This window comes from Mytilus edulis, chromosome 7, assembly GCF_963676685.1.
Source record: "Mytilus edulis chromosome 7, xbMytEdul2.2, whole genome shotgun sequence".
Classification (NCBI taxonomy): domain Eukaryota; kingdom Metazoa; phylum Mollusca; class Bivalvia; order Mytilida; family Mytilidae; genus Mytilus; species Mytilus edulis.
Window position 1 is genome coordinate 41,743,095 of NC_092350.1, and position 25,971 is coordinate 41,769,065.

A 25,971-nucleotide genomic window follows, 5' to 3' on the forward strand; every position below is an offset into this window, starting at 1 on the left:
ATCTTAAGATATAGAAGCAGAAAAAAAGCAGCCAATACATTTTTAAACCAATTTCAAAGTCTTAATATCTACCAGGTTGCTGAGATTAACTTCAATTGTCATATAAAGTTGGTGTGTACTCATTTTCTAACAACTGCTGGATATTTCTTAAATATGTATGTATGTATTGATGCATACACAAAAAGAAAACAAGAATGAGAATATATGATGAACAATTTATTGAACTACAAGAAAATTGTAAATTGAAACACATGGTACTATACACATCTTATACAACTTGCCACATTTCAGAAGATCACCTAAAAAGAGCCAAATATCTGTTGGACCAAATAAGAGGTTTATTATTTTTCAAATAAAACACAAAAAAAGTTATGTTTGTCCTGTTTTAGTAAAATCTTTTTGAAAAAAAACATGAAGATCTGCCCAATCTGGTCACAAATACATGTACATGATGTATGAAAAGAAGATTATTACATCAATAAATAATGAACTGGTAACATTCACAAAAAAAGACTGAATGACCAGCATTCACAGTAGGTACTAAAGGTGCAATACCAACTTTCCCAAGACGGTACAAAATGACCAGCATTCACAAATAGAGGTACTAAAGGTGCAATACCAACTTTCCCAAGACGATACAGAATGACAAGCATTCACAAATAAGACAACACAAAATATTACCTGTATCATTAAAACATGAAATAAGATATCAAAGAATGACATGTAATAGAGCACATCTTTCTAGGTAAACACATGTTTTTGTTAACTATACTTAACATTCAAGCTTTAAAAACTTCTCTCCTTTGAACTTTTAAAAGAATATCTTGTAATGTATTAAATTAAAATTTTTTTTAGCACATTTAAACCTCTTCAGATTTTTATTAATTTAATTTTGTCTCTTATCAGAGGAAAATTATGATTTTCCAAGAATTTAAAATAATTTTTTAAAAGTGGCAAATTACATAAACATATAGAGAAAAATACAATGCAAGATATCATATATCTTATTTTTGATTAAAATGTTCATTCACTATCCATGGAAAGTCCTTCAAAGACAGCAAACCAATATCTCTATATTCCAATTCACTTACCTAAAATAAAAAAGAAAAAAGAACATTTTATAACTTTTTGCAAGGCAAGTATCAATATGCCCCTCTTATTATCATGTCATGCAGACAAATACAATAAACTGCTTAGCTTTCATAATTTTCATTTTAAATCCAACAACACCATCAGTTTTTTTCTTCAGATTAGCTTGATAAAAGTACAAGTTACAAGTTGTAAAACCTAGTAACTGATATACATATTTATAAACATACAATGATATTCAATTACAAGAAATTACAATTCAATCCTTATCAATAAAAAAATAATATATATTTACAAGGCCTTATTCTGTTAACAAGTAAGAAAACTCTCAGATCTTGAGTCCATTCAAATCATATAATAAGTAAATGTGTACTTCTAATCAATATTGTTAAAAGTTGCTAGTCAAATTATTTGTGAAATTGCATTAATCTCTGAACTGATTAACAAGATTAAGTCCACATTCAAATATATTTGAATGTTATATGTTGCTATTAATAGGCAATTGTATAATTAACATTGATGATATACTTTGCCGTGAAATTAAGCAATAACATATTTTGCTGTATTTTCAAACTCATGTATCTGCCCTTTCCATTTTTATATCATACAAGAGGCTCTCAAGAGCCTGAATCGCTCACCTGAATTTTTTTGATTTAATCTCTCATCAATGATTATTTGAGCTTTTCAATTTATTTAAATGTTCTTTGAATCGTCCTATTTTCTTCAAAAGCAAAAAAAAATCATTTTCTCCTATGTTCTATTTTAGCCATAGGAGCTATGTTTCTTGACATACAAGGAAATGAAATATAAAATTTATACTAGATACTCTGAAACTCTGAAACTCATTTAGCCTAAGTTTGGCTGAAATTGATACAGCAGTTTCATAAGAGAAGATTTTTTAAAGTAAGTCAACATGATGAACAAATTGTGAAAAAAGTCTTTAAAGGGCAATAACTCCTAAAGAGGTCAATTGACAATTTTGGTCAAATTGACTTATTTGTAGATCTTACTTTGCTGATCATATTTGCTGTTTACAGTTTATCTTTATCTATAATAATATTCAAGATAATGACCAAAAACTGCAAAATTTCCTTAAAATTACCAATTAAGTGGCAGCAACCCAACAATTGGATGTTTGATTCATCTGAAAATTTCAGGGCTGATAGATATTGACCTAATGAACATTTTTACTCCATGTCAGATTTGCTCTTAATGCTTTCGTTTTTGAGATATAAGCCAAAAACTGCATTTGACCCCTATGTTCTATTTTAAGTAACGGCGGCCATGTTTTTTGACGGATCAAAAATCAAAGCACACACTTTGTGCAGGATAATCTAAGGAACAACCATGCTAAGTTTTAACCAAATCCATTCAGTAGTTTCAGAGGAGAAGATTTTTTAAAGTTAGCAAATATGATGAACAAATTGTGAAAAATTGTCATTAAAGGACAATAACCCCTTAAGGGGTCAATTGACAATTTTGGTCATATCAAAACTTATTTGTAGATCTTACTTTGCTGATCTTTTTTGCTGTTTACAGTTTATCTTTATCTATAATAATATTCAAGATAATGACCAAAAACTGCAAAATTTCCTTAAAATTACCAATTAAGTGGCAGCAACCCAACAATTGGATGTTTGATTCATCTGAAATTTTCAGGGCTGATAGATATTGACCTAATGAACATTTTTACTCCATGTCAGATTTGCTCTTAATGCTTTCGTTTTTGAGATATAAGCCAAAAACTGCATTTGACCCCTATGTTCTATTTTAAGTAACGGCGGCCATGTTTTTTGACGGATCAAAAATCAAAGCACACACTTTGTGCAGGATAATCTAAGAAACAACCATGCTAAGTTTTAACCAAATCCATTCAGTAGTTTCAGAGAAGAAGATTTTTTAAAGTTAGCAAATATGATGAACAAATTGTGAAAAATTGTCATTAAAGGACAATAACCCCTTAAGGGGTCAATTGACAATTTTGGTCATATTAACTTATTTGTAGATCTTACTTTGCTGATCTTTTTTGCTGTTTACAGTTTATCTTTATCTATAATAATATTCAAGATAATGACCAAAAACTGCAAAATTTCCTTAAAATTACCAATTAAGTGGCAGCAACCCAACAATGGTTTGTTTGATTCATCTGAAAATTTCAGGGCTGATAGATCTTGACCTAATGAACATTTTAACGTCATGTCAGATTTGCTCTAAATGCTTTCGTTTTTGAGATATAAGCCAAAAACTGCATTTGACCCCTATGTTCTATTTTAAGTAACGGCGGCCATGTTTTTTGACGGATCAAAAATCGAAGCGCACATTTTGTGCAGGATATACTAAGGAACAATCATGTTAAGTTTCATTCAAATCCATTCAGTAGTTTCAGAGGAGAAGATGTTTGAAAAATTGTTAACGACGACGACGACGTCGACGACGACGACGTCGACGACGACGACGACGGACGCCAAGTGATGAGAAAAGCTCACATGGCCTTTTAGGCCAGGTGAGCTAATAATACATACCTTTATTATCTGTACATCCAACATAAAATTTTCTCAAACCAGTATTTTACAGATCTGAAACTTGTACAAAGCATAAAGCAAATTAGTGAAGATAATTGTTCTTACTCATTTATGGTACAAACATAATACAGGAAAATATCTCTAAGTATCATGTAATAGATGATGCTATCTGAAAAAAAGACATGAAAACATGTACATTATAAATCTAGAATTATACATAAATATTTGCTAATCTTCTTTGATGTCGAGTTAAAATAAACACCAAGAACAGCCATTCAGCAGTCCTAAAGAAATATAGTGATTATAATTAATGCAGTTATTTCCAATAGCTCAAATTTTAAGAGTTATCTCTCTTTGATAAAGATTTCAATAAATCAAGCCCCTAAATACCTGAAATCCACAAAAAGATGAGGTTCAAAAGTAAAATTAACAATAACAAATTTGAACAGGGGAACTTGCAAATTAAGTGATAGGAATTTGAAAACAAAAAAATTGTTAAACAAGACCAAAATGACTAATGAATATTAATAAAATAAAAAAATATCAGTGAATATTATCAATTTTACATGTCAGAAAGTTATATACAAAAATGTATAAAAAACATAACTCTTTAATCCTAAACATTTATACACCACAAATTTATCATATTATTTCATACAAATGCAGTTTATATAACTGAATCAAATAATACTGACAATCAAGATTTCAAGGAAAGGAATAAAAATTAAATCTCTTCAGTACTAAAGAGCCAATAATCATCTGTTTGATCAAGTTGCTCTACTAATCCATCTAATTCAGGTTGTTCAACTTCAACTGGATCTTCAAACTCTTCTGGGTCATCTGAAATGACATCATCAAGGTCAATAGACATATCAAGTACTTGATCTCCACTATCTGGAACATTAAAACAGTTTACACATTTACAACCTGGACCACAAAAACCATCACAGTTTTCATTTTGTGCCTTTCTACATTTACACCTATTTGTTTTGCATCCAGTCTTACATCCACACCCTTTAGTATACCATTCTACAGTTTTCTCGACTTTCTGAAAATTTAAAACAGTGTCCCAAACAATTTCTAATCTATTATCAGTGATTTGCCATCCACATTTTGACAAATCAGATAGTGCATGGGTATTGCTGGTGCTCTGACTCCAATAATCAAACACCCAGCAACACCGCATCCAGTGTAGTTTGAGGGCTTCATGGTTTGGCATCATTTCCACTTCAGTGACCACTCTTTCCCACAGCTTTTCTCTGATAGCTGAAATAAAAGATATATGTTTTTCATGTAAGTCCCCCTCTGAAATAGAATCAAATAATGATTTAGGGGTAGAATAAGGCTGAAATGCAGCACGATGTTTACTAAAATAAACAGAACATATCAACCTGTAAAATGAATAAAGGCCATTATGACCATGAACATCTGAAAAGCTTCCATTTCCTACAATGAAAGAGGCATGCTTTCTAAATACATCAAAAAATGTCTTCTTACCACAACCTCTGAAATATGACACAAAATCACATCCACTATAGATAAAAAGTAACTGCATACATATCAAAACACTGTCAATTCCCTGCAAAAGCGAATCATTTAAAGTAATACACTTTACAAGTTTGTCCATGGAAAGAAATGAATTGTTGTATGGTGAATCTCTCAACTGCACATATACAGTTTTATTTAAATCAGATACAAGTGGCAAACCTATAAAAAATACATCAGTATCAGGGCTGTAGATTATGACTTGATCTGCTGTTGTTACTGATGCATGTAACCATACTCTAGTGTCTGCCTCTTCATGATTGCCAGATGCCAAGTCATAATCTACCACCTGACCCTTTAATATGGAAATTGCTCTGTCTTTTCTGTCATCGTCAAATCCTCCTGCTGTAACAAAACAACATTGGTTAGTAGAGAAATAAGTCAATGAAAGAGATAAAAAATATTCAGACAAAAAGTTAACCAAAAGTCGCTTTTGATGCCGAACTGCAATAAAATTTCTCCAGTTTGATAGCAATGGAGTGTCAGAGGAAATACATGTACGTACCACTGGTTCCTGTACAACTGTATTCCTTCGCGTTCTTTCAATGTCTTTTGGGCTCACACCATTCCTATTTGGATCATCAAACAGTAAATGAACCTCATTTGCTGTATATTGATTATAATACTTTATAATCCATCTATTAAAAAGAAAATCACCATAATCACCAAAGGTCTGGTGTGAGGCAAGTGGACTGGTATTAATTATAAACATACCATCAATAATGACAGTAGTTTTACTTGATACTGGAGCCTTAGGAACCTGTAATAAAAAAGCATCAGAATAAATATTTTTAAAGACATTAGCTGCAGTGGCTTTTTGACCCTTTTCTGGAATTCCTTCTGCATCGCACAAAGCACGAGGTAACTGTAAAAACTGGTCTAAATCTTTGACTGCATTACCACTATGCTTTGAAAAAGCAATTTTTTTCCTTAAACAAGAAATCACTGTATTTTGATCTTTAATTTCTTTCTTTTGCTTGTGAATAGTTATTTTAATAGGGGCAAAAGTTTTTAAATTTCTTCTTTTTCTAGACGGAGGCTTTCCTGCTGATTCATAAGTCCTAAATAAAAAGCATTTCAAATAGTTATCCATGTCTTCCTCACCATACTTTCTGTAATTTATCAAACTGTCAGTTTGTTCATGATCAGTTTCAGTTCTAGTAAAAATATGGTGTAAATGTTCATTACAGTTTATGTCAAACAGAGATGATGTTTCTAAATTAGACATGTATTCACAAACTGTTTTTTCTGCATTTTTAACATAAGACATTGTACCTTCTCTCTGATATAAACCTTCTTCTCTTTCAAGTTGTAATTCTGATTTAAGGTTGTGCAATGTCTTAGCTCTGTAAGGTAAATAAAAAGTGAGGTTAGCTAAAGAAGACTGGCTGAAAGAGTTAAGAGCATTTTTTGACTTTAAATTAATCTCCATTTCATGTGCTTCATCTAATGCTACAGAGTACAAATGTTTACCTGAAATTGAAACTGAGAAGCAGCCAGCTGTAAAATGTTGAATAACAGGTTCTGGAAAGGTGTAGAGATCAGCAAGATGGTATGGTATTAGTCTCTGATAATTTTGCCTATCAAAAGCATGAAATAGACAAGTAATTTTTTTCAGAGAAACATTGCGCAAGTGCCAGTTTCTACTACGTATGGAGAAAAACAAACCAAGATAAGCCATAAAATCCAAATGTACAAAATTGTCCCAAAAGGCAAAGGTTTGGTTGACTGAGGAGTTTTCATGACGCCAAGTTTTATATTCTTCTAATAAATCATCTGTAAAAAAAGTAAAAATCTCTTTTTTTTTCTCACATACCTTCTCCCAGACATCAGTTTTACAAACCTCATCTTCTTCTTCATCTAATGACATATCTGAAATAATATTTAGTATTAAATCTGAAATTTGAATATCATAAGGTGATTCACATGATTTGTATTCAAAAAAGGATTTCACCTGATGTCTCATAACTGCTTCCCAAGCTTGTATAAAAAACCTATGAGTTACAGCAAACTTGCTACACTCAGTTAAAACTTTTAACGTAGCTCCATGATGATGTTTAGTAGCAAGTTGCCTTAATCCTGCATCAAAATAAATCTTTACAAATATGGGAAGGACATTTTTTAAAATATGCCAATCCCCAGGGTAGGCAAGTACCCAATCCATTTGTTCCCCATATTCAGATTTCAGTTTGATCAAATGATCATAACTCTTTCCATCACCTACAACAATAACATAATTTGTTAACTGACCAACTTGAAATTTATCGTATAAAATATTCAAAACCTTTAATACTGTATCTTTGCTATCTGCTGTTTCGTCCAATATGGCCACTGATGAAAAATCTGATTTTTCAGTGGATTCAACTGGAATAGAGAAAAAGGTTTTAATACCTGGTAAAACAATGTTTTCTTTTTTGAAAAAGTTTTTTGAAAACCCATACTTTGTAACACTTCTATAAAATTCATCCCATTCTGAAATCTCTGCAGCTGTTTCTTTTAAATCTGATGGTGACATGTCAGAAAACTTATTCTGCTTTTTTACTTGTGGTAATCCAAATTTGTCGTCTGGATTAACAAGTTTCTGAATAATTCCTTTTTCCAGTTTACGGTCTCTGGAATTGGGAACTTCAGATATGTCATGTTCGATGCTGGTCTGATTAACATGATTAAGATTAGAAATCAGATTGGAGTCATCAAACATATTCATTTTTTGACTGGGCTTTGGAACCACAGTCTGTATTGTGGTTCCATGAAAGCCACTTCTATCTTTTCCAGCACATACTACAGAGTAAGCCTGGTTTTTATCAAGATTGTCAAATGAGGCTACAATAAAACTATCTGAAAAAATATACCTCTGTTTTTTTTCTAACTCTCTACACCTATTAGTGATGTACCTTCTAAGAGAGTCCTTAGAGATACCAGCCCCTAATCTAGCATTAATAGAAAGAAATGTACTTGATGAATTAGAAAACTTATCAGCTATGTCTGTACATAATAAATGCAAAGGTTGCACACACTGAGAATTCTGTAAATGAAAAATACAACTCAAAATGTACAAACGTGGCATCATTCTGAAAATATTAAAAAGAGGTTCAGAATAATGCAAATTCCAATTAAACTGGGACTTCTTCAGTACTTTCTCTTCATTATCTGTAGAACAAATTCTAAAAATAAAATTCCATAATATAGGGGGGATTTTCAAGATTTCATCTTTACAATTGAAATTGTCTATGTCAGGAAGTCCGTCCATCTTGATTTTATCTGAAACATATATTTTAACATAATTTTTTAAGATTTTTACAGCATCTTCTAGACTTTGCTCTTGTTTTATTTTTCTATTTTCCTCTGATACAGTAGAAGCCAATTTTTCTGCTTGGATAATGCTTTCTTTTTTTAATCTTTTATTATCTTCAATGCATTTACAATTTTCAACAACAAGTGCGTGTAAACAACCAAATATATCGGTACCATTCCTGTAAATCATTCTCCCTAAATTTTTCTTTTTTGGCACATAATATGATAGGGCTCTGCCAAGGCACGACTTCAACATGGTAAATAACCACTGTGGACGATGAAAAACCTTCTGCTCAACACATAAGCCTAATTTGTTTGCATTTTTATGTAAAATACATTTGTACTTTTCAAATAAATTTGGTAAAAGCAAGGCTTTTTCTTCTACAAAAGAATTTATTACAGATTCTAGGACAGACCTGAAAGAAAATAAATCTATATTTTCTGTTGTAATCTTTTCAGTGTCTATAATTGTAAAATTTTCCAAACAACTGAATAAGTATTCAGTCGTTTTGGACAACTGGTCCTCTGCAGCATCTGATCTAGAAAAGGAATTAAAATTATTGTAACAATAAGGACAACAAATTAAATTTTCCAGATGCATATCAAAGTTAAAGTAACGAGTAAATAGCTCCCGTTTATCCTCACTGACAGTTTTAAATGAACCAGTGTTCTTTCCAGAAAATTTGTCACATACTATACATTGTACAACATTTAGGTTAATACATTTGTTCAATTTATTATAATGGGAATGACAAAGATGAGAAAAAAAGGTATCACTGGTACTGTATTCTGGAAACTCTGTTTGGATAGAAACTGAAAAAGCTTTCTCAAAAACTGGAACATTGATTTCAGTATAATGGTGAATATCTGAACTAGAACACCCTTCAGAATCTGCAAAATTGGACAAAAAACACTTATCAGTCTCAGTACATATTTTTTTAAATGGGGAAACCTCTGGTTCAGTGTTGGAATCATTCTGTACTCTGGAAAAAGCTTTTTTCAACTTACCCTCACATTTTCTGCATATGCAGTCTAAATCAGAAAGTTTATAACTGGAAGAAACAAAATTAGTAAAATCTGGCAAGTCACTCGCTTTCTGAATTAAATGAATATATCTATTTGATATATGATCATTATTACAATAGGCACATGGTCCTGGTCTTCTCTCTGGGTGCAGTTTACTACAACTGCTACGCCCAGACATGGTTATGGGTAAATGAAGATAGTCATCAAAACATAAATGCAACAAAAAAAAACAGATGAACAAATAAAAAGTATTCCTAACTGTAAATAGGATCATTAGTCAGCAGAACCTGTGCAACTCTAGTAATATAGAAAGTCAAAAATACATCAGATAATCTGTACATCGTGCTTTCATGTGTTTAAAAGGAGCAAATCACTGAATTGAAAAAATATGAGTGAGGAACTGGTCTGAAATACTGAAAATTCACATTAACTTTTTAACAAGTTCGTCCCCTCACTTGGCCTCAGCCTCGGGTTTGTGGGGTAACCTCGCTAATAAATGGGTATGGGAATGTTTTTTGTTGTCTTAAAACATCTAAAAATAATAATATATTATATAGTTATCTTTAAGTGAACTGTATCTGTAAGGAAATCTATAAAAACGGTGTTAAAAATGGTTCAAAACGGGTGCAATAATGGAAAATATCTGTAATCTTGAAACTGCTTTCTGAAGGTGAAATTGCGGAAGCTGGGGATGAATGCTGGGTAGTTTTGAGGTTTCCCTGATGCATTTATATATAATTCATTTATTTTTAGCATCTACCATTTGATTGGTTTAGGGGGATGCAAGTGTGCCAGTTAAATTTAGGTTGGGTTTTTACCCGCCATAAATTTAGACACAGAAGTCAAAGGAAAATTGACTCGAGAAAACGACTTGAATTTCAATATTTTCCAAAACAAATAACATTTCAGCTGTGCAGTCAGGTTGCTGTGACATTTATCTTAAAAAAAACACGTACAAACAGGCACGATGACAAGGTAGTAACGTGTTATCGTCGTATTACCGACTGTTGCCGCTAGCGAGATATTTGTTTTGTTTTCGATACAGCGCCACCTATAAGAAAATTCCCGATTATCTCCACTTAGCCCGCGAATTTTGACATCCAATGATCTGATTGATCGATTCGATCCGTGGCTTCCCGGCTGACTGGCAAAACTTTCTTACAGCACCTAGATTTCACATAAAAATCAAAACACTTAGCCGGCCCACACCTACCCCAACTAAACTGTAGGGTGATCATATGGGATCTAGAAAGCTAATTAGTTACTGTCCAACTAGAGACACCAGCTGCAGTTTATATAAGTTGTGAGAAAATAAAAAACTGGAAGAACGTTTAAAAGGGGACATAAATAAAATGTACAATTGCTCATCAGTGAATAAACTAAATAAAACAGCTAGCACATATTTAAGATGGAAAAACATCTGAGGTTGATATAATGTGATTATAACATGCCTGAATATTCAATATTGTGTTGATGAAAAAACCCAATACATAAAGGAGCTTAGTGGTTAAAAACCCAATTTAATATTTGCTTGAAGGGTGAACTGAAATTGATAATGCAATTAAAAATCTTTATCACCCAATTACCTAAAAGAATGGTGGGTAAAAACCCCAATCTGTGAATTCTTATCTGGAGCCCTGCTAAAAAAAAAGACATGATAGAATTTTTTGCCTTGGTATAAAAATATTACAGAGAAAATTATTTCAGTCTTTGCTAGATAATTGATGAAACAGACTATACTAAATAAAAGTATTTAGTGAACATTGAGTTATTCTTCTTAGTATAGAAATAGTCAAAGAAAAACTTTGGTTGTTCCCCATGTATTCATTTGTTGTTTATGAACCAAAAAAATGAAATACATTTTTATCAGGTGTGCATTAATATACAGTCAAATGTTTTGTTTTCTGGTCAAACAGGAAGCAGTTATTTTTCATCATGTGCATGTATTTCATACATATTAAATTTCATTACGTCAGGCTACCTTTTGGGTTCTATAGTTATAAAATAAGTTGTTCTAGAAGTATATGACTATTATTTTAAAAACTTGTTTTCCTTGAATCACATGAAATCTTTTGACAATTTTACAAGCGAAAGTAACAAGTTTCCATGGTTCTTAATATCCAAAAACTAGGCAATATTTCATAAGTCTCCCACAAGATCTAGAGATTCTTTCATACAGTTTTGGCCATGTTGAGGTGACTTGCAAGTTGGAGTACTTTTTTCAAACTTAAGAATTTATTTATAGAATCTTGGCATCAACAAAGTTGAATTTACAGTTTTGTTGCATAATAGTTCAAATAAAAAAAAAAACTGTTTATAACAAAGTTTCCAGGGCAAAACACATAAATGTTGACAAATACATTCATGTCTGTAATGTTTTGATTATTTCCAGTTTTTTATTGGCGATGTCTCTACAACAAGAACAACAATTGTGTGCAGAACAGATGGAAGTAGCTGAAGCTCCTCAACAACAACCACAACATCAAAGAACTCATCTGTCTGAGTAAGTTATTACATCAAAAACAACAATTGTTAGAGTAACTTATAACCTTTGATAAAAGAAAACTGTATGAGTGAGTTATAACCGATAAAAAAAAAACAACGAACACTTTTTTTAGAGTCTGTGATAGAATCAATAGCAAGCACATTTGTCTTGACTATTATTACTTAAAAAAACCTCATTTGTCACAATAAGTTATTACCTCAAAAACAATAACAACAAATAAATTAAGAATGGAAATGGGGAATGTGTCAAAGAGACAACAACCCGACCAAACAAACACATTTGTCTGAGAAAGTCTTAACATAAAAAAAACCCAACACAAACTCATTTGTCTGATTAATAAACAACCTAAAAAGAATTCCTCAGTTTGAAATTTTCATGCAGACGACATTGTATTGATCCCAACACTGCATAGATTTTTTATGTAATCAATTGACTTTTATAAGTAAAATAAAAACTTACATGGTGATAAATGGATTATCTCAAAACTAAAATATAGCCACTCTTCTTTTGAATTGCAATTATAAGACACATTGACATTTTAGTGCTGAGTTTGCTGCAAGGCTACAGGCTGAGGAAGATGCACAAGCAGCCCAACAAGCAGCTCAACCACCAGCACAGCCACATGGCAACCAGAGAGTGCCACCTGGTGGTAATCAACAGAGATCTAGGGACAGGGAGAGACCTAGGGATAGGGAACGACACAGAGAAAGATCAAGGGAAAAAGATAGTAGTGTAGGTTAAGTGAAATTAGAAATGAAACAATGACTGTGAATACCTCAGATTCATGTATTTTTCTGTCTGATTTTAGTGGAAGGAGGAAAACTTTTATTTTCATAAAAATAAATAAATTTTGTGGTTTTGTCAAAGTCTGCATTTAAGCCTTGCAAAAAATTAATCCGTTGAATGTTTAATTTCTTATACCCTTGAAGTCCATGGAAATTGGTATCCCACAAATAATAATGAATCCACAGAAATTATATGTTCAGAAAGGACAGTGAAATCTATTATAGTGTCTCCACATTATTTTGAAATAGCACTGTTTGCCAAAATTAACATAAAAAAGCACATTTATAACACAAAATGCACCATGAAAAATTGAATAGTCGATTTTGGTACCATCATGCAACAAGGACCTAAAAAAACATTGAATTTTAACGTGTGGCTTTGAACAATCTCAAATATTGTCAAGGATAAATAATGGTGTCATTTCCTTTAAATTCTACATGCTCCTCATTTGTCTTTTAGACCTGAACCACCAAAAGTATAAAAATTCTTATGTTGATTTGAATTTTAACCAAAAAAAATGTAAAAAATGCAACCACACACAATTTATACATTGAGTGCCTCCAAACCCCACATGCATTTTAATCTGGAACAGTACTAACAGAATTGAGTGGAAAAGATAAAGTTTTTATTGTTTTACTTTAATTCAATCTTCTGAACTTAAATGAAAGGATTTATAAACTGGAAATACTAATAAAATATATTTTCTCTTTTCAGTGTTGCATTTTATGATGGGAGCTTTGTACAGCTAGATATCCTTCATCTCCTAGTCATAATGGGAAAGACATACACAGGGAAGATAATCCTAGTCTTCTATCTGGCAAGCAGAGATGGTTCAACAGTCTAGTATCCGTATAAAAGGATCATTGTTAACTTATTGTATTTTTATTTGTTATAGAGTATGAAACAAGGCATTTGAATTTGATATCTAGATGTAACTGAAATGTGTGACAGAAAGACATTAGTGATTTGCGTAGTTCATTCATTTTCCATAATATCTCAGTCAAAATCACTAGATGATAATTTTTTTTTGTTTTTCAAACATTGGGTTCACAATTGTGATTACCTGTGTATTATATACATATACTCACCTGTGATAGCCAAAAGTTGTATGGGTATTGCCTATGAGCTGTGCTGGTTATTTACTTTTGATCTTGACCTCATTTTTAACTTCATGTAAACAAGACAAAGTTATTTTATAAGGCCTGTTTGTTTAGCATCTGTACATGATAGGGTAAAAATATTTGATAACTGTATTTGTTTTGAGGAAAAGTTGCAAATTCTTCCAGTTTGAAAGTACTTTGAATTTTTGTGATACTTATGGAGCATGGATTTTTTGGTCAATGTTGAATAAAGGGGTTATACTTTCTATGATATCACATGCAGCACTTTGTTTTTGTGGGGATTAGTTGCCTGAGGTATATGTCTTTCTTGCAAATGTGTATGGCATTGATTTTTTTCTGTAAATCCTATAATTAAAACAGTCAGGACATTACAATGTCAATTAGTTTGGTTTTTTTTTGTTTTGTTTGCTTGCTTTTTCTATTTCAACTTTCAACCAACTTAATATTCTAACAAGTTCATAACTCTCATTGGAAATCAATTTATTTGATGCCAGTCCTTGATGCAAATGATACAGTTAAACTATCTTTTTTTTTGCTGAAAAGTTAAAAAAAACATCGTTATAATTATGTTGCCTGACATAATGCAGCCAAAACTTGTTCTGGCAATAATAAATCAAATTCATTTAAGAAAGTAACTTCTGTTTTATTTTATAGGTTAAATCTGATCTTACAGTTACTATTGTTTATCATGTGAATGATTTTCTTTTCTCTCTGGTGACTGTTATATGTTCAGCATTTTCAAAATTGTATTGCAAAAGATCTTTGCATTACAAAACCTCATTAAAAATTTAATCTTGAACTTTGTTTACTGTGATTTGATTTGATTAATTTTTGCTCCCAAAGTATAAGAATAAGGGTAGACCCAAAGTGATGTGTTCATCCTTTTTGAAAAAAGGTACAATTGTTCTTTATATATACATATCGTCGCTGTTATGCAAAAACCTCGTATCTCAATATTTTGCGGAAATCTTTTTATCGATTATTTAGAATTAAATATGTATGTTCCACTATATGCGAAAATATCTGACCTTCTAACCAATCATCAACCCGAATTCTGACATGTGACGAAAAAGTGTAGTCGGATTGGTGAGACATTTTGTTGTGCAAAAATATCGTATCTCAAAAGAAAAAAATTTTGCACGGCAGCTGACATTATTACAGGTACAGTTTTATCAATTTTAGGTTCTCAAAGCTAATATATTAGCTTAAAAATAATGAAAATACAATATAGGTGCAGAAATTTTTGCTCGTCTTGGTAATTGATTGGTTAGAAGATCAGATATTTTCGCATACAGCGGAACATACATATTAAATTCTAAATAATCGAAAAAAGATTTCAGATTTTACTGCCTGGTGTAAAATTATCAAAACCTTAGATACGAGGTTTTTGCATAACAGCGACGATATGTGGTTTATGTAAAGACTTGAATGACCCACCTATGGCATGTATAGATAAGTTTTGTTAATTGGCTTTCAGGTTAATAAAATTCCTATAATAAAAAATGTAGATTAGGAAAAGGATGATATGATTTGCTGACGTGTTGTGAAATCTTATTTATATATATATATATATATATACATATCTAACTTTATAATTTTGTAAGACGTAAACCTACCGGTATGGGGAATTATTCGTTGGATTTAGAACCACTGCACTCTATTAACCCTTTCAACTGTAGTTATTTACTGTATTGTGAAAGATGTATTTGTTGGATCCTGGTTAATAATATTTTGTTTGAAATAATATAGTAAAATACTAACTCCATCATTAATACACAATCCCTTCATTTAGAAAAATGTTTTCTACATATCCTTAATCATTCTTCTGTCCATCTGTAACTTTTATTTTATTTACTCAGTTTCAGTAGGAAGGAATTATTTAAATAATTTAACAACCCTCAAAGCATGTAACTTTTCCTTACAATTTAGATAGCTTATGTATTGAGTAGTGATTCGAATGTAAATTTTATTAAATTAAGTTGTATCCTGTTAAGAACTTTTTATGCCCCACCTACAATAGTAGAGGGGCATTATGTTTTCTGGTCTGTGCGTCCGTTTGTCTGTCCATCCGTCCGTTCGTTCGTCCGTCTGTCCCGCTTCAGGTTAAAGTTTTTGGTCAAGGTAGTTTTTGATGAAGTTGAAGTCCAATCAACTTGAAACTTAGTACACATGTTCCTTATGATATGATCTTTCTAATTTTAAAGCCAAATTAAACTTTTGACCCCAATTTCACGGTCCACTGAACATAGAAAATGAAAGTGCATGTTTCAGGTTAAAGTTTTTGGTCAAGGTAGTTTTTGATGAAGTTGAAGTCCAATCAACTTGAAACTTAGTACACATGTTCCCTATGATATTATCTTTCTAATTTTAATGCCTAATTATATTTTTAATCCAATTTCACGGTCCATTGAACATGGAAAATGATAGTGGGAGTGGGGCATCCGTGTACTTTGGACACATTCTTGTTTTATTCTGCCTGCTAGTTACTTTCTAGTTAAAGTTTTATTTTGTATTTTTATTTTACCCGCTGAGCATGAAATATTTCTTTCAAAGTCCAAAAATAAGTTAAGGTACTGGTATACATTACGTTCAAATCAGCTTTTTGATTGCTATTGATCATACATGTTCATGTAGATACATATACATAACAAATGTCATTAAGATTCAGTGGACTGTCACAGTTGATTAGCATTACTGAATGTAAATAGTGGGAATAAAAGACCATTTTATTTTATTATTATTTTGTTACTTAATTAGGTTTTTTTTGTTTTTTTATTAATAATTTATTGATTTGTTACATTCTGCATATATGCATAATATATAATTGATAATTAATTGGTGTTTTTTTTTGTATTGCTACACAAAAAAATGTTACTTTATAGCAATCATCAGCAAATCAGTTTTGTTTCGTGTTGCACTCAAAAAATATCAATTATAAACATGATCTTTTTGTACTTGTAACTAATTTTAAAGATCAAGATTTTATCCTAAACTCTCTGTCTTATTGCTTTAAAGGAAAAATCTTAATGGTGCAACAATACATTTAGATCAAGTAGTTTATTCAATGTTTGACTGTAAAATGAAATTTATTACTTATATGCATTATTTTTGTATAGCAATATAATATTTCCCACAGAACGTAACCAAAAGTTAGCATGCAATAAATTTTGATATTGCACTAGTGCAATAAATCTTCAAAATTCATGACGTCATCAACTTTTAAATCTTAGTTTAAACCAATTTTTACTTTCAAATATTATATTTCTATACAATAAATGGGTTATTGCATGAATATTGGGGAATATTGTCCATTGTAGAACATATATTGCACTCGCAAGCTCGTGCAATATAAAATTCTACTTGGGACAATATTCCCCAATATTCGTGCAATATAAAATTCTACTTGGGACAATATTTCCCAATATTCCTGCAATAACCCTATATTATTATATGTTTACATAATAAACATGATTAAAAGAAATTTGAGTCAAGTAAGCATGGGCCTTTGAATTATAGCGTTAAATGGTGATCTTAAAAACAAACAGAATGAAGATACTGTAAATTCAAAAATTTTTGCATGGAATTATTATTGAGATTTTGTCATTTTAGACTAAAATGCGATTTTAATTTTTGAGACATTGAGAAAAATCCTGTCAAATTCATATAAAAAATTTCAAAATGCAGTTTTAAATTACTGCATTTATAACCCTGTTGTATTTTCGCAATAATTTCAGAATTTTTTACAGTATACTTTGAAAAGTTGAATTATTATTGTCATAATAGTATATATACATTTACAAAAAAAGGTATGAATATATTGTAAATTTCTAAATAGTTCAATGAAATATTTAAATATCCAATTTGCAGAATTAAATTTTAAATGTATCAAGTTCAATAAAACAGAATTTTTTTATAAATGTCTGGCCACTGTTAAATGACTGACAGATAATAATCTAACAAAAAAAAGCACAAAATATTGACCAATTGCCTGTCTCATGAAATATAATATACAACCCTCCATCATATGACCAACAAAAATTTCAGCAGCACATGTGCTCTGTGGTAATTGTTGCCCAAACGTGAAATATGTTTTAAATTTTTTTTTATTAAGTCTGATAAATATTATTTTAATATAAATTTACTTCAATGAAATCACAATAAAGTTGTGTCATAAAATAACAACAGTAGTCAATAACCCAAGGTTTTATAGATTATTAAGAATGAAATAAATAATAAGAAAGTGTAATTTATAATTTTCAATGAGTTTACTGGTCCAATTTAATATCAAAATGTACTTTTTTTTATGAAAGACTACAATCTCTCTATATATCTTTAACTTATTAATAAGTAAAACAGTGTAAAGAATGATTAACCATAAGTCGTATCTCATTCTTTTTGTTAGAAATGGACTCTTACAAATATATATTGACATAATTTACAAAGGAGTATGTTCGATAAGGTCCTAAAATGGCCCACTTTTTTAGCGTAAATTTCAAATTCGGATTTATTGACCAATATGACGATAAATTATAGCTAATACATTGACTAGATAGGATATAAGCCATTTTGTTCAAAATTTTACGTTTCTGCGTTTCATTATGACGTCACAAGTTGTACTCAAATTGATTTTTCACGAAAAAATCAATGAAAATGGGTAAATTTCCAAAGATTATTTGACAGGAAACATAGAGCGCATACGTCGACAACAAAGATCTTTTAAAATAATGTTTGTGAAGACATTTAACATGTCTTATTTGAATATTAAGCTTGTCGACGCCTGCGCTCTATGTTTCCTGTCCTTTATTTGGTTGAAATCCCGCTGATTTTGTCAAATTTCACCAAAATCCCTTATCTTGACCGTTTTGAAATGTAAAAATCTTTGTGTTAGAATTAAACTTTGACAAAAACAGCTCTGTTTAACTTTTTCACATGTCTTTGAGGCAACTTAAAACAATTATTGTCTTGTAACCATGAACTTTATAATTGGGGCCAAATATGGCACTTACCGAACTTACTCCTTTGTCTCTCATTTCACAAAAATCTGAAGAGAAAAAAAAAACCAAGTATGTTATGAACATTTCAGTATAACTTACGATTCAATGTTTGTGGTATTTTTTTTTGTGAGAAGAGTCCATAGGTTTTCTTGTGTAGTGTGAAACAAGTAATAAATGCAACATATTCTGATGTCAATGCACCAGTCATGAGTAAAACAAGCCTTAGTTGTACATGTAGTTGTATTAAGTTTATTTTTATGAATATAAAAGTTAGTCATTAAAAACCACTTTTTTATTTGAATGTCTTTCAATGCCTTTCCCTTAATATGTCTGATTGAATTGTTATATCAAATAAATATTTAAGAAAAAAAATGTTATTGTTTATTTTTGTATGACTGAGTATTTAATTGAATACTAGCCATATTTCTGTTTAATTCATTTTCTTTGTTTCTCTTGAAACTGTGAGTAAACACTAGTCTAGTGTGTGAAGCTTCAAAATCGTATTATAATTTCATGTTGACCACATTGCATGTGAGAGTTATTGCAAATAGAACATATGTGGGACAATCACTTGTTTGTTAAACCTTCTTTTTAATTCCACAACCTCTTGGAGTAAATTGATTGGAAATTAGTCCTTATATAGTTTCATTCAAAATTTCTGTTGATGATTCATCTTCCTGACAACAAAAATGGCCATTGTTGATAAAATAAAAAAAAAAGATCAGGAAAAAACCTCTAAAAACTTTGTTTTGTCCTTCTACATAATATACTTTGAAATATGTTATTGGTTAAACAGACTTTACTTTACTTTGGCAAATTGTGGGATTGATGTATCCACACACTACCATACACAGTGGGATTGATGTATCCACACACTACCATACACATTGTGGGACTGATGTATCCACACACTACCATACACATTGTGGGATTGATGTATCCACACACTACCATACACAGATGTGGGATTGATGTATCCACACACTACCATACACATTGTGGGATTGAAGTATCCACACACTACCATACACATTGTGGGATTGATGTATCCACACACTACCATACACATTGTGGGATTGATGTATCCACACACTACCATACACATTTACATTTCTTCTCAATTTTCAATAACTTCTCATCAGAATATTATGAAACTTTCTCAGACTTTTCACAATAACATGCAATTATGCACTTTTTTATTCTAATTTTTTTGGTAATCTATTATTTTTTTTAAACGAACAGCTATTAGGTTATCTTCATGAAAGCATAGGCTTTATCATTTCTTTATCAAAGGTAACAATTTTTAATTCTCAACTCCTCCAAAACCCCTTATTAGAACTCTATGAAACTTTTTCAGAATCTTAACCAATCCTTATTTTTTTAAAGGGTTTTAGTAAGTAAACACAAATAGTTGTGTGAGATTATCTTGTAGTATCACATTTTTTGTTGCAATACAATTAGAAAATTTGAAGCCCAAAAACAAATATATCAGACAAAATTAAAAAAAATAAATAAATACTGTTATTTGACTTAATCTATCCTGGATTTCTACCAAACTTGGACAGAAGCTTGTTAATAATCAAAAGCTAGTATCAGTAATAAAGAGAACTTTTGTAAAAATATATTTCCATATGTTATTTAATTATGTACGTAGTTTTCTTCCAGATAACATTAAAAACAATCTGCAGTTAAAGTTCCTAAAACATTTATTAGCTTCATAAAGTAGGCAAGACACTGGGTTTTGCAGAACCCTTACAATTTTTTTCTCAAGAAAATTCTATAGTTTGTTCAAATTTGGGAGAAAGTTATTTTATTTTATTTGTTTGCTTCCAGTAAACAATTCACCAATAGTTTTCCGTATGCAGTGAATCAGTGTGTCCTTTCTCTTACAAATCTGGTGAGTGCAATGCAAATGGATATGTCAGCGGAATAAACTATTATCTTATTGTACATGTTATACATGTGCTCAATAACCATGTTTTTGTTGATTGTTTACTATATAGGTGACAGTCGGTTATAGAGGGTGAAAGATACCAGACATAACCAGAGGGACAGTCAAACTCATAGATTGACAAATAAACTGACAACGCCATTGCTAAAAAAATAAAGACAAACACAAATAAAAATACACAAGACACAACATAGAAAACTAAAGACTTAGCAACACAACAACCACCAAAAACTGGGGGTGATCTGAGGTGCCAGGAAGGTTAAGCAGATCCTACCCTACATGTGGCACCTGTCGTGTTGGTCATGTTATTACAAACCCGGTAAATAGTTTAATTCGGTAGGTCACACACGTGTTGAGAAGGAAGTGGATTGTAGTTACGACTTATCCGATATCATCTGTGAAACAGTTATCCCATAACGGTCAACCAAATCGTGATGGCGTCCGTAAAAACTTACGAAGTGATGATTTCAACTTCACCATTTGGAACTCTTGGTTTTATAGCTTCCTTGTGAGCAGCAATCCTCTATCAAGGAAATAATTATAGGAAATACAAGCACGGGAATATTGTATCAATTGGGAGATATATACTCTGTCTGCAGGCGCTGCTGGAATGTTGGTACATAGAAATGGAAAGTTCACAATTCGGAAGCTAAAATCATCTCTTTTGTCGTAAAGCTTTGTTTTCAACCAACCCTCATTGTCAATAGTTATCAAAGGTACCAGGATTATTATTGTCAAGATATGAGGCAGAAATAACTGATCAATGTTTAGTAATGATTGTAAGGTGTTCGTGTATTTCTCCTTTTGGTTTATATGACCTTGGCCTCATTTTCTTGGGTCATGTTAAGTTTAGGTGATAGTTGTAGTAAAGCTTTATATACAGGACTATCAAAGAAAAGAAGGCGAGGCATTTCAGAATGTGCATTCTTGTTATTCTCTACTGTTGAATCTATCACAAAAAGCACCTGCCTTATTCTACTTTGTGAATTATACTTCAATTTGAGATTAAGAGTTTGTGAGTTTTGTCCTTGGTTCTTTAAAAACGGTTTTACGACACTAGTTGTGAATCCACTTAGCACCAACATTTATAATTATAAAAGCAAACACATAATGATGCGGTTATGTTTGACGACCTGCCTTGCTTTTGTCTCTTACCTTGTAAACCAGCATAATAGAAGTGCATCAACCTTGTACAAAGCATGGTTCATATTCAAACATCATAACGATGGTTTCATCGATAACAGGCATGCAAAGATTTTCCTGTTTTTGTACATGGCATTCCTTCCATCACTTGATCATTTCTGCTTGTTTTCACATACGTCTGTTCGAATATAGAACAGAACGTCACTTGAACATGGTGTGAATGAACATGGTGTGAATTTCTGTCCGTTAACAGTCTGTCTTTTAGTCCACTCCTGGAGAAAATGTATGGTTTCTCAATTGACATAATTAGAAATTTTAACCAAAATTCGAAACCAAAAACAAATATATAAGCTAAACAATACCTAAAGTATATAATTTGACAGACAAGTAAACCTGTGACATTAGCTTTTCATTTTGCTATATTTGGTTTCCATGAATACATAGGGAATAGGAAATATAATCTGGGAGAATACTAACTAATAACGCGAAACAATTATTTTACACAGTAAATATCACTTATAAAATGAAGGTTTTGTTAGTAATAAAGTATAATCCATATTCCAGTCCAGTAATGATAACCACTGAAATACACACAAAGCAGCCAAAGTTATCTTCAATCCTCGGTATCGGATACGCATCTTTAATGGTTTCTTCATTTAATAACCAACAATCCACACATATTAACAGGAGTTTTATTTGTATCAAAGGACGAAAGGAAGACAAAAGCAGTACAATGGACAGAACAATATTTTTCTATCATGTTTTACTACTTTAATTTCTCTCTTTTGTTTAAAAATGTACTTCTTGAACAAAGCCTTTGTGTTGTATGATCATGTAATTCTATAGAATGCACAAAGTTTTTCATAAGAATTTGCAGACACTTTTGGTATTGCATTTCTACTTCTTTCCAAAACTGTCTTCTTGTGTTAATATTTTTTTTAGCATCAATAAACATCTTGTCCATGAATTGAGGCAACTGTGCACTAATCTTGTATCTTTTCAAGTCAATGTGATGAACGTCAACATAATTAATGATCATTAATATTTTCCATTGTCACTGATATTCATATTTGGCAAAAATAAAGTCACGTGTGTTCCCATAATGGAATAATCTATATAAGATAACTTAATACCATATACAGATAGATTGTATCTGTATATGGTATAAAGTTATCTTATATAGATTATTCCCTTATAAGCACTCTCAAAATCATTTGCAAGGGCTAGTCCGTTATTTTTCTCAGGAGATAGATAGACCACCATAAATATTCGATAAAGAATTTCAAGTTGTTACTCCCGATTTTAATATTATTTCACATTTAGCAGGTACCATTTGTGTCTCTTAAACGATTACTCTTTTTAGTCGAGTATATACATTAAAATTTAATGAAATTATATATTTCTTTCATGAATCTGAAAAGAATTTCAATCCCACTGGCAACGGAAACACTTTATAAAGTCTCATTCTAACTTTTTTTTTAAAATAAATTCATCATAGATTAAAATTATGAACGCCAAGTTAGGAAAATCTACATAAACTTCACCGAAGGAAAAAGTCATAATTGTAGTTCATATTAAATTTTAACAACTTTTATTTGGGGTTTTGGATTTTGTTTCCAGTTGAATTAAAAAATCATTTTAAGGTCTGCTATCATGCAAACTGTTTCTGTGTCTTTGTTCTGTTATACAGGTTCTTTTGGCTCTTGTTTTTATTTTCCATGTGATTGAAGATCCTCCAAGTTGACCGTCAACAAGCATACACGTTTTCCATTAAACCTTGTTACGAAAGCTACATTATTCTGTTCTATCTCTAATTCTCCTTTCTCCTTGTCCTGTAGAAATTCAAACCATGAACACAGCGTTTACTTCTTATTATTAACTTCTTTTATATTCAGATGCATTATCACTTTTGTTCTTCTTATCAATGAAGACATTTATCAGTTACGCTCTGGTCGAACAACTGTTTAAAGTGCGCCATGTAATACCGTTAACGTTATTAAACAAGTTTTAGTGGTAGTTGACATCTATGAAGTATCCAGGATACACTCTGATGTACTTTTGCCTGACTGGTTGTAACCACAGGATCATATTGCTCCGACTGATGCCCGTTTAACTGTTGCTCTGTACCAATACTCTGTTGAACGGTTTTGCTGTACTGTGGACACTGTCCGCTTTGTCACATGACTTTTTTGGGCCTTTTCCAGCACCTATCAACTGTTTGACTCGTTTGACCACAGTTTTTGCAATGAGGACAATTTACACGACTCTGTCATCCAATACTATTTTTTGCTCTGTGAAATGTGTTTGCTGCAGCAAGAAATGTATTCATCCCGTATTTTGCTTTCTACCTCTACTTCGTAAACACTCCTTCAAACTAGACTTTTAGAATTGTGTTCATTCACGCGTATGTATTCCTCCTGCAAATCATTTGTCCGTGTACCCTGTAGTGTCTTCGACGTAGTACGTCTTTTTGGTAATCAAGAAAATTTGGAAAGGTGTTTTCCTGCACAACTAATAAGGATATGTACGTGTATACAAATTTGCAAAATTTTGCTTAACTCAAATCTCTTAACTATTATCCTGATGTTCTTCAAAACAACGCTTTAATAGTTATAACAAAACAAACTTTTCGCTGTTAATAAAATCAATCTTAGTACTCAACCAGCTAAGATGCGTAATGCTCCGATACACTCTTTAAACGGTTGCTGGATTTTATAGATATTTTATACAAGAGTGCAGATAATAATGATATTGTGATAGTGAAAGTCCAATAGATCTACCGAATTAGACTTATTACATGGTTTGTACTTACATGGGCAACACGAAGGGTGCTACATGTGGAGCAGGATGTTCTAAGCAATAACCTGAGATCAACCCCAGTTTTTTTATTGGGTTCGTGTTGCCATTCTTTAGATTTCTATGTTATGTTTTTTGTGCTATCGGTTGTCTGTTTGTCTGTTGATCTCTTATATTTTATCTTTTTTAAGCCATGGCGTTGTCTTCTTGTCGGTTTTCGTTTTTCGTTGTGACTGTGTTGGTTTCTTTTCGACCTTTGAGTTTGATTGTTGCTTTGGTGTCTTTTGCCTCTCTATTTAACTGTTACCTCTCCTTGCAGAAATAAAGACACGTACTGTACATGGTGGAATTTTTGTACAGTTAAAAATAATGTTGCCAATATTTTTTTTGCGGAGGTAGAGTGATGAGAGTTTATCAGATCTGCGCACACCTTTACAGAATCGTGTAGAAGTCATGTGTTCTCGTGTATGGCTGAGTAGAGATCGAAAATTGGTCGAATGTGGTCGCGGATGGTCGGTTATTGGCCGAGTTGGTCTGGGATAAAATAAATATAGAAGTCGCAGTGATCTGGAAGCGATCGGGCATTGGTCGATTTAATCTGGAAATGATCGGACAAATAGTCGAGCAAAGGTCGAAATGATCGAGTACTGATCGGTAAATTTTTTGTATTCCGACCAAACTCGATCTCTACACGATCCTTCCTCGATCAATTCGACCGCTACTCGACTAATTCTCGATCTCTCCTCGAGTGACTTGCTTGAAGAAGAATGAGATCCTCAAAAACTTTTACGGACACCATCACGAATTAGTTGTCTGTTAAAGTTTTACTGCTGACGGCGGATATTTTTCATGCAATAGTTGTAATCAAAATGCAGTCTTCTTTCCTCGAAAATAACCTACCGATTTAGACTAATCCCCTGGTTTGAATTACGCGAGCAACATGGACGGGTGCCACATGTTGAGGATCTGCATTTCATTAATATGCATTTTTCGTGGCTCGGTATTTATACATCCTGCCATTGTGTTCTTGTGCTATGGTCATTTTTTGTATTCTTGTCTTTCGTTTTTGCTTATGTACTTTGTCTAAAGAGTGTCTATATGCCATTACTTTTTCTTTGCTAAAAATTGTTTTATTGTAATCGAGACTAAAACACAATGTTGACCGATGTACCCCATTGTTTTACTATTTAACATATTA

The 25,971-nt window shown here is 31.7% G+C and overlaps 2 protein-coding genes across 3 annotated transcripts in view; one reads left to right on the forward strand and one right to left on the reverse strand.

Annotated features, from left to right (window-relative positions):
• The window catches only part of LOC139481480 (ubiquitin carboxyl-terminal hydrolase MINDY-1-like), a 36,300-nt gene extending 21,936 nt beyond the window's left edge, over positions 1-14,364 (forward strand). For both annotated transcript variants that reach the window (XM_071264851.1, XM_071264849.1), the window contains exons 7-9: positions 11,869-11,979; positions 12,525-12,714; positions 13,483-14,364. In XM_071264851.1, coding sequence (XP_071120952.1) covers positions 11,869-11,979; positions 12,525-12,714; positions 13,483-13,497 — 316 coding nt within the window. In that variant the 3' untranslated portion in view covers positions 13,498-14,364. The remainder of the gene's footprint in view (positions 1-11,868; positions 11,980-12,524; positions 12,715-13,482) is intronic.
• LOC139481478 (uncharacterized) lies at positions 204-10,593 on the reverse strand. The gene is made up of 2 exons (XM_071264845.1): positions 3,612-10,593; positions 204-1,091 (listed from the first exon to the last, which is right to left on the reverse strand). Exon 1 carries the CDS (start codon positions 9,748-9,750, stop codon positions 4,336-4,338), a length of 5,415 nt encoding a protein of 1,804 aa, XP_071120946.1. The 5' UTR covers positions 9,751-10,593; the 3' UTR covers positions 204-1,091; positions 3,612-4,335.
• Positions 14,365-25,971: the final 11,607 nt, after the last annotated feature.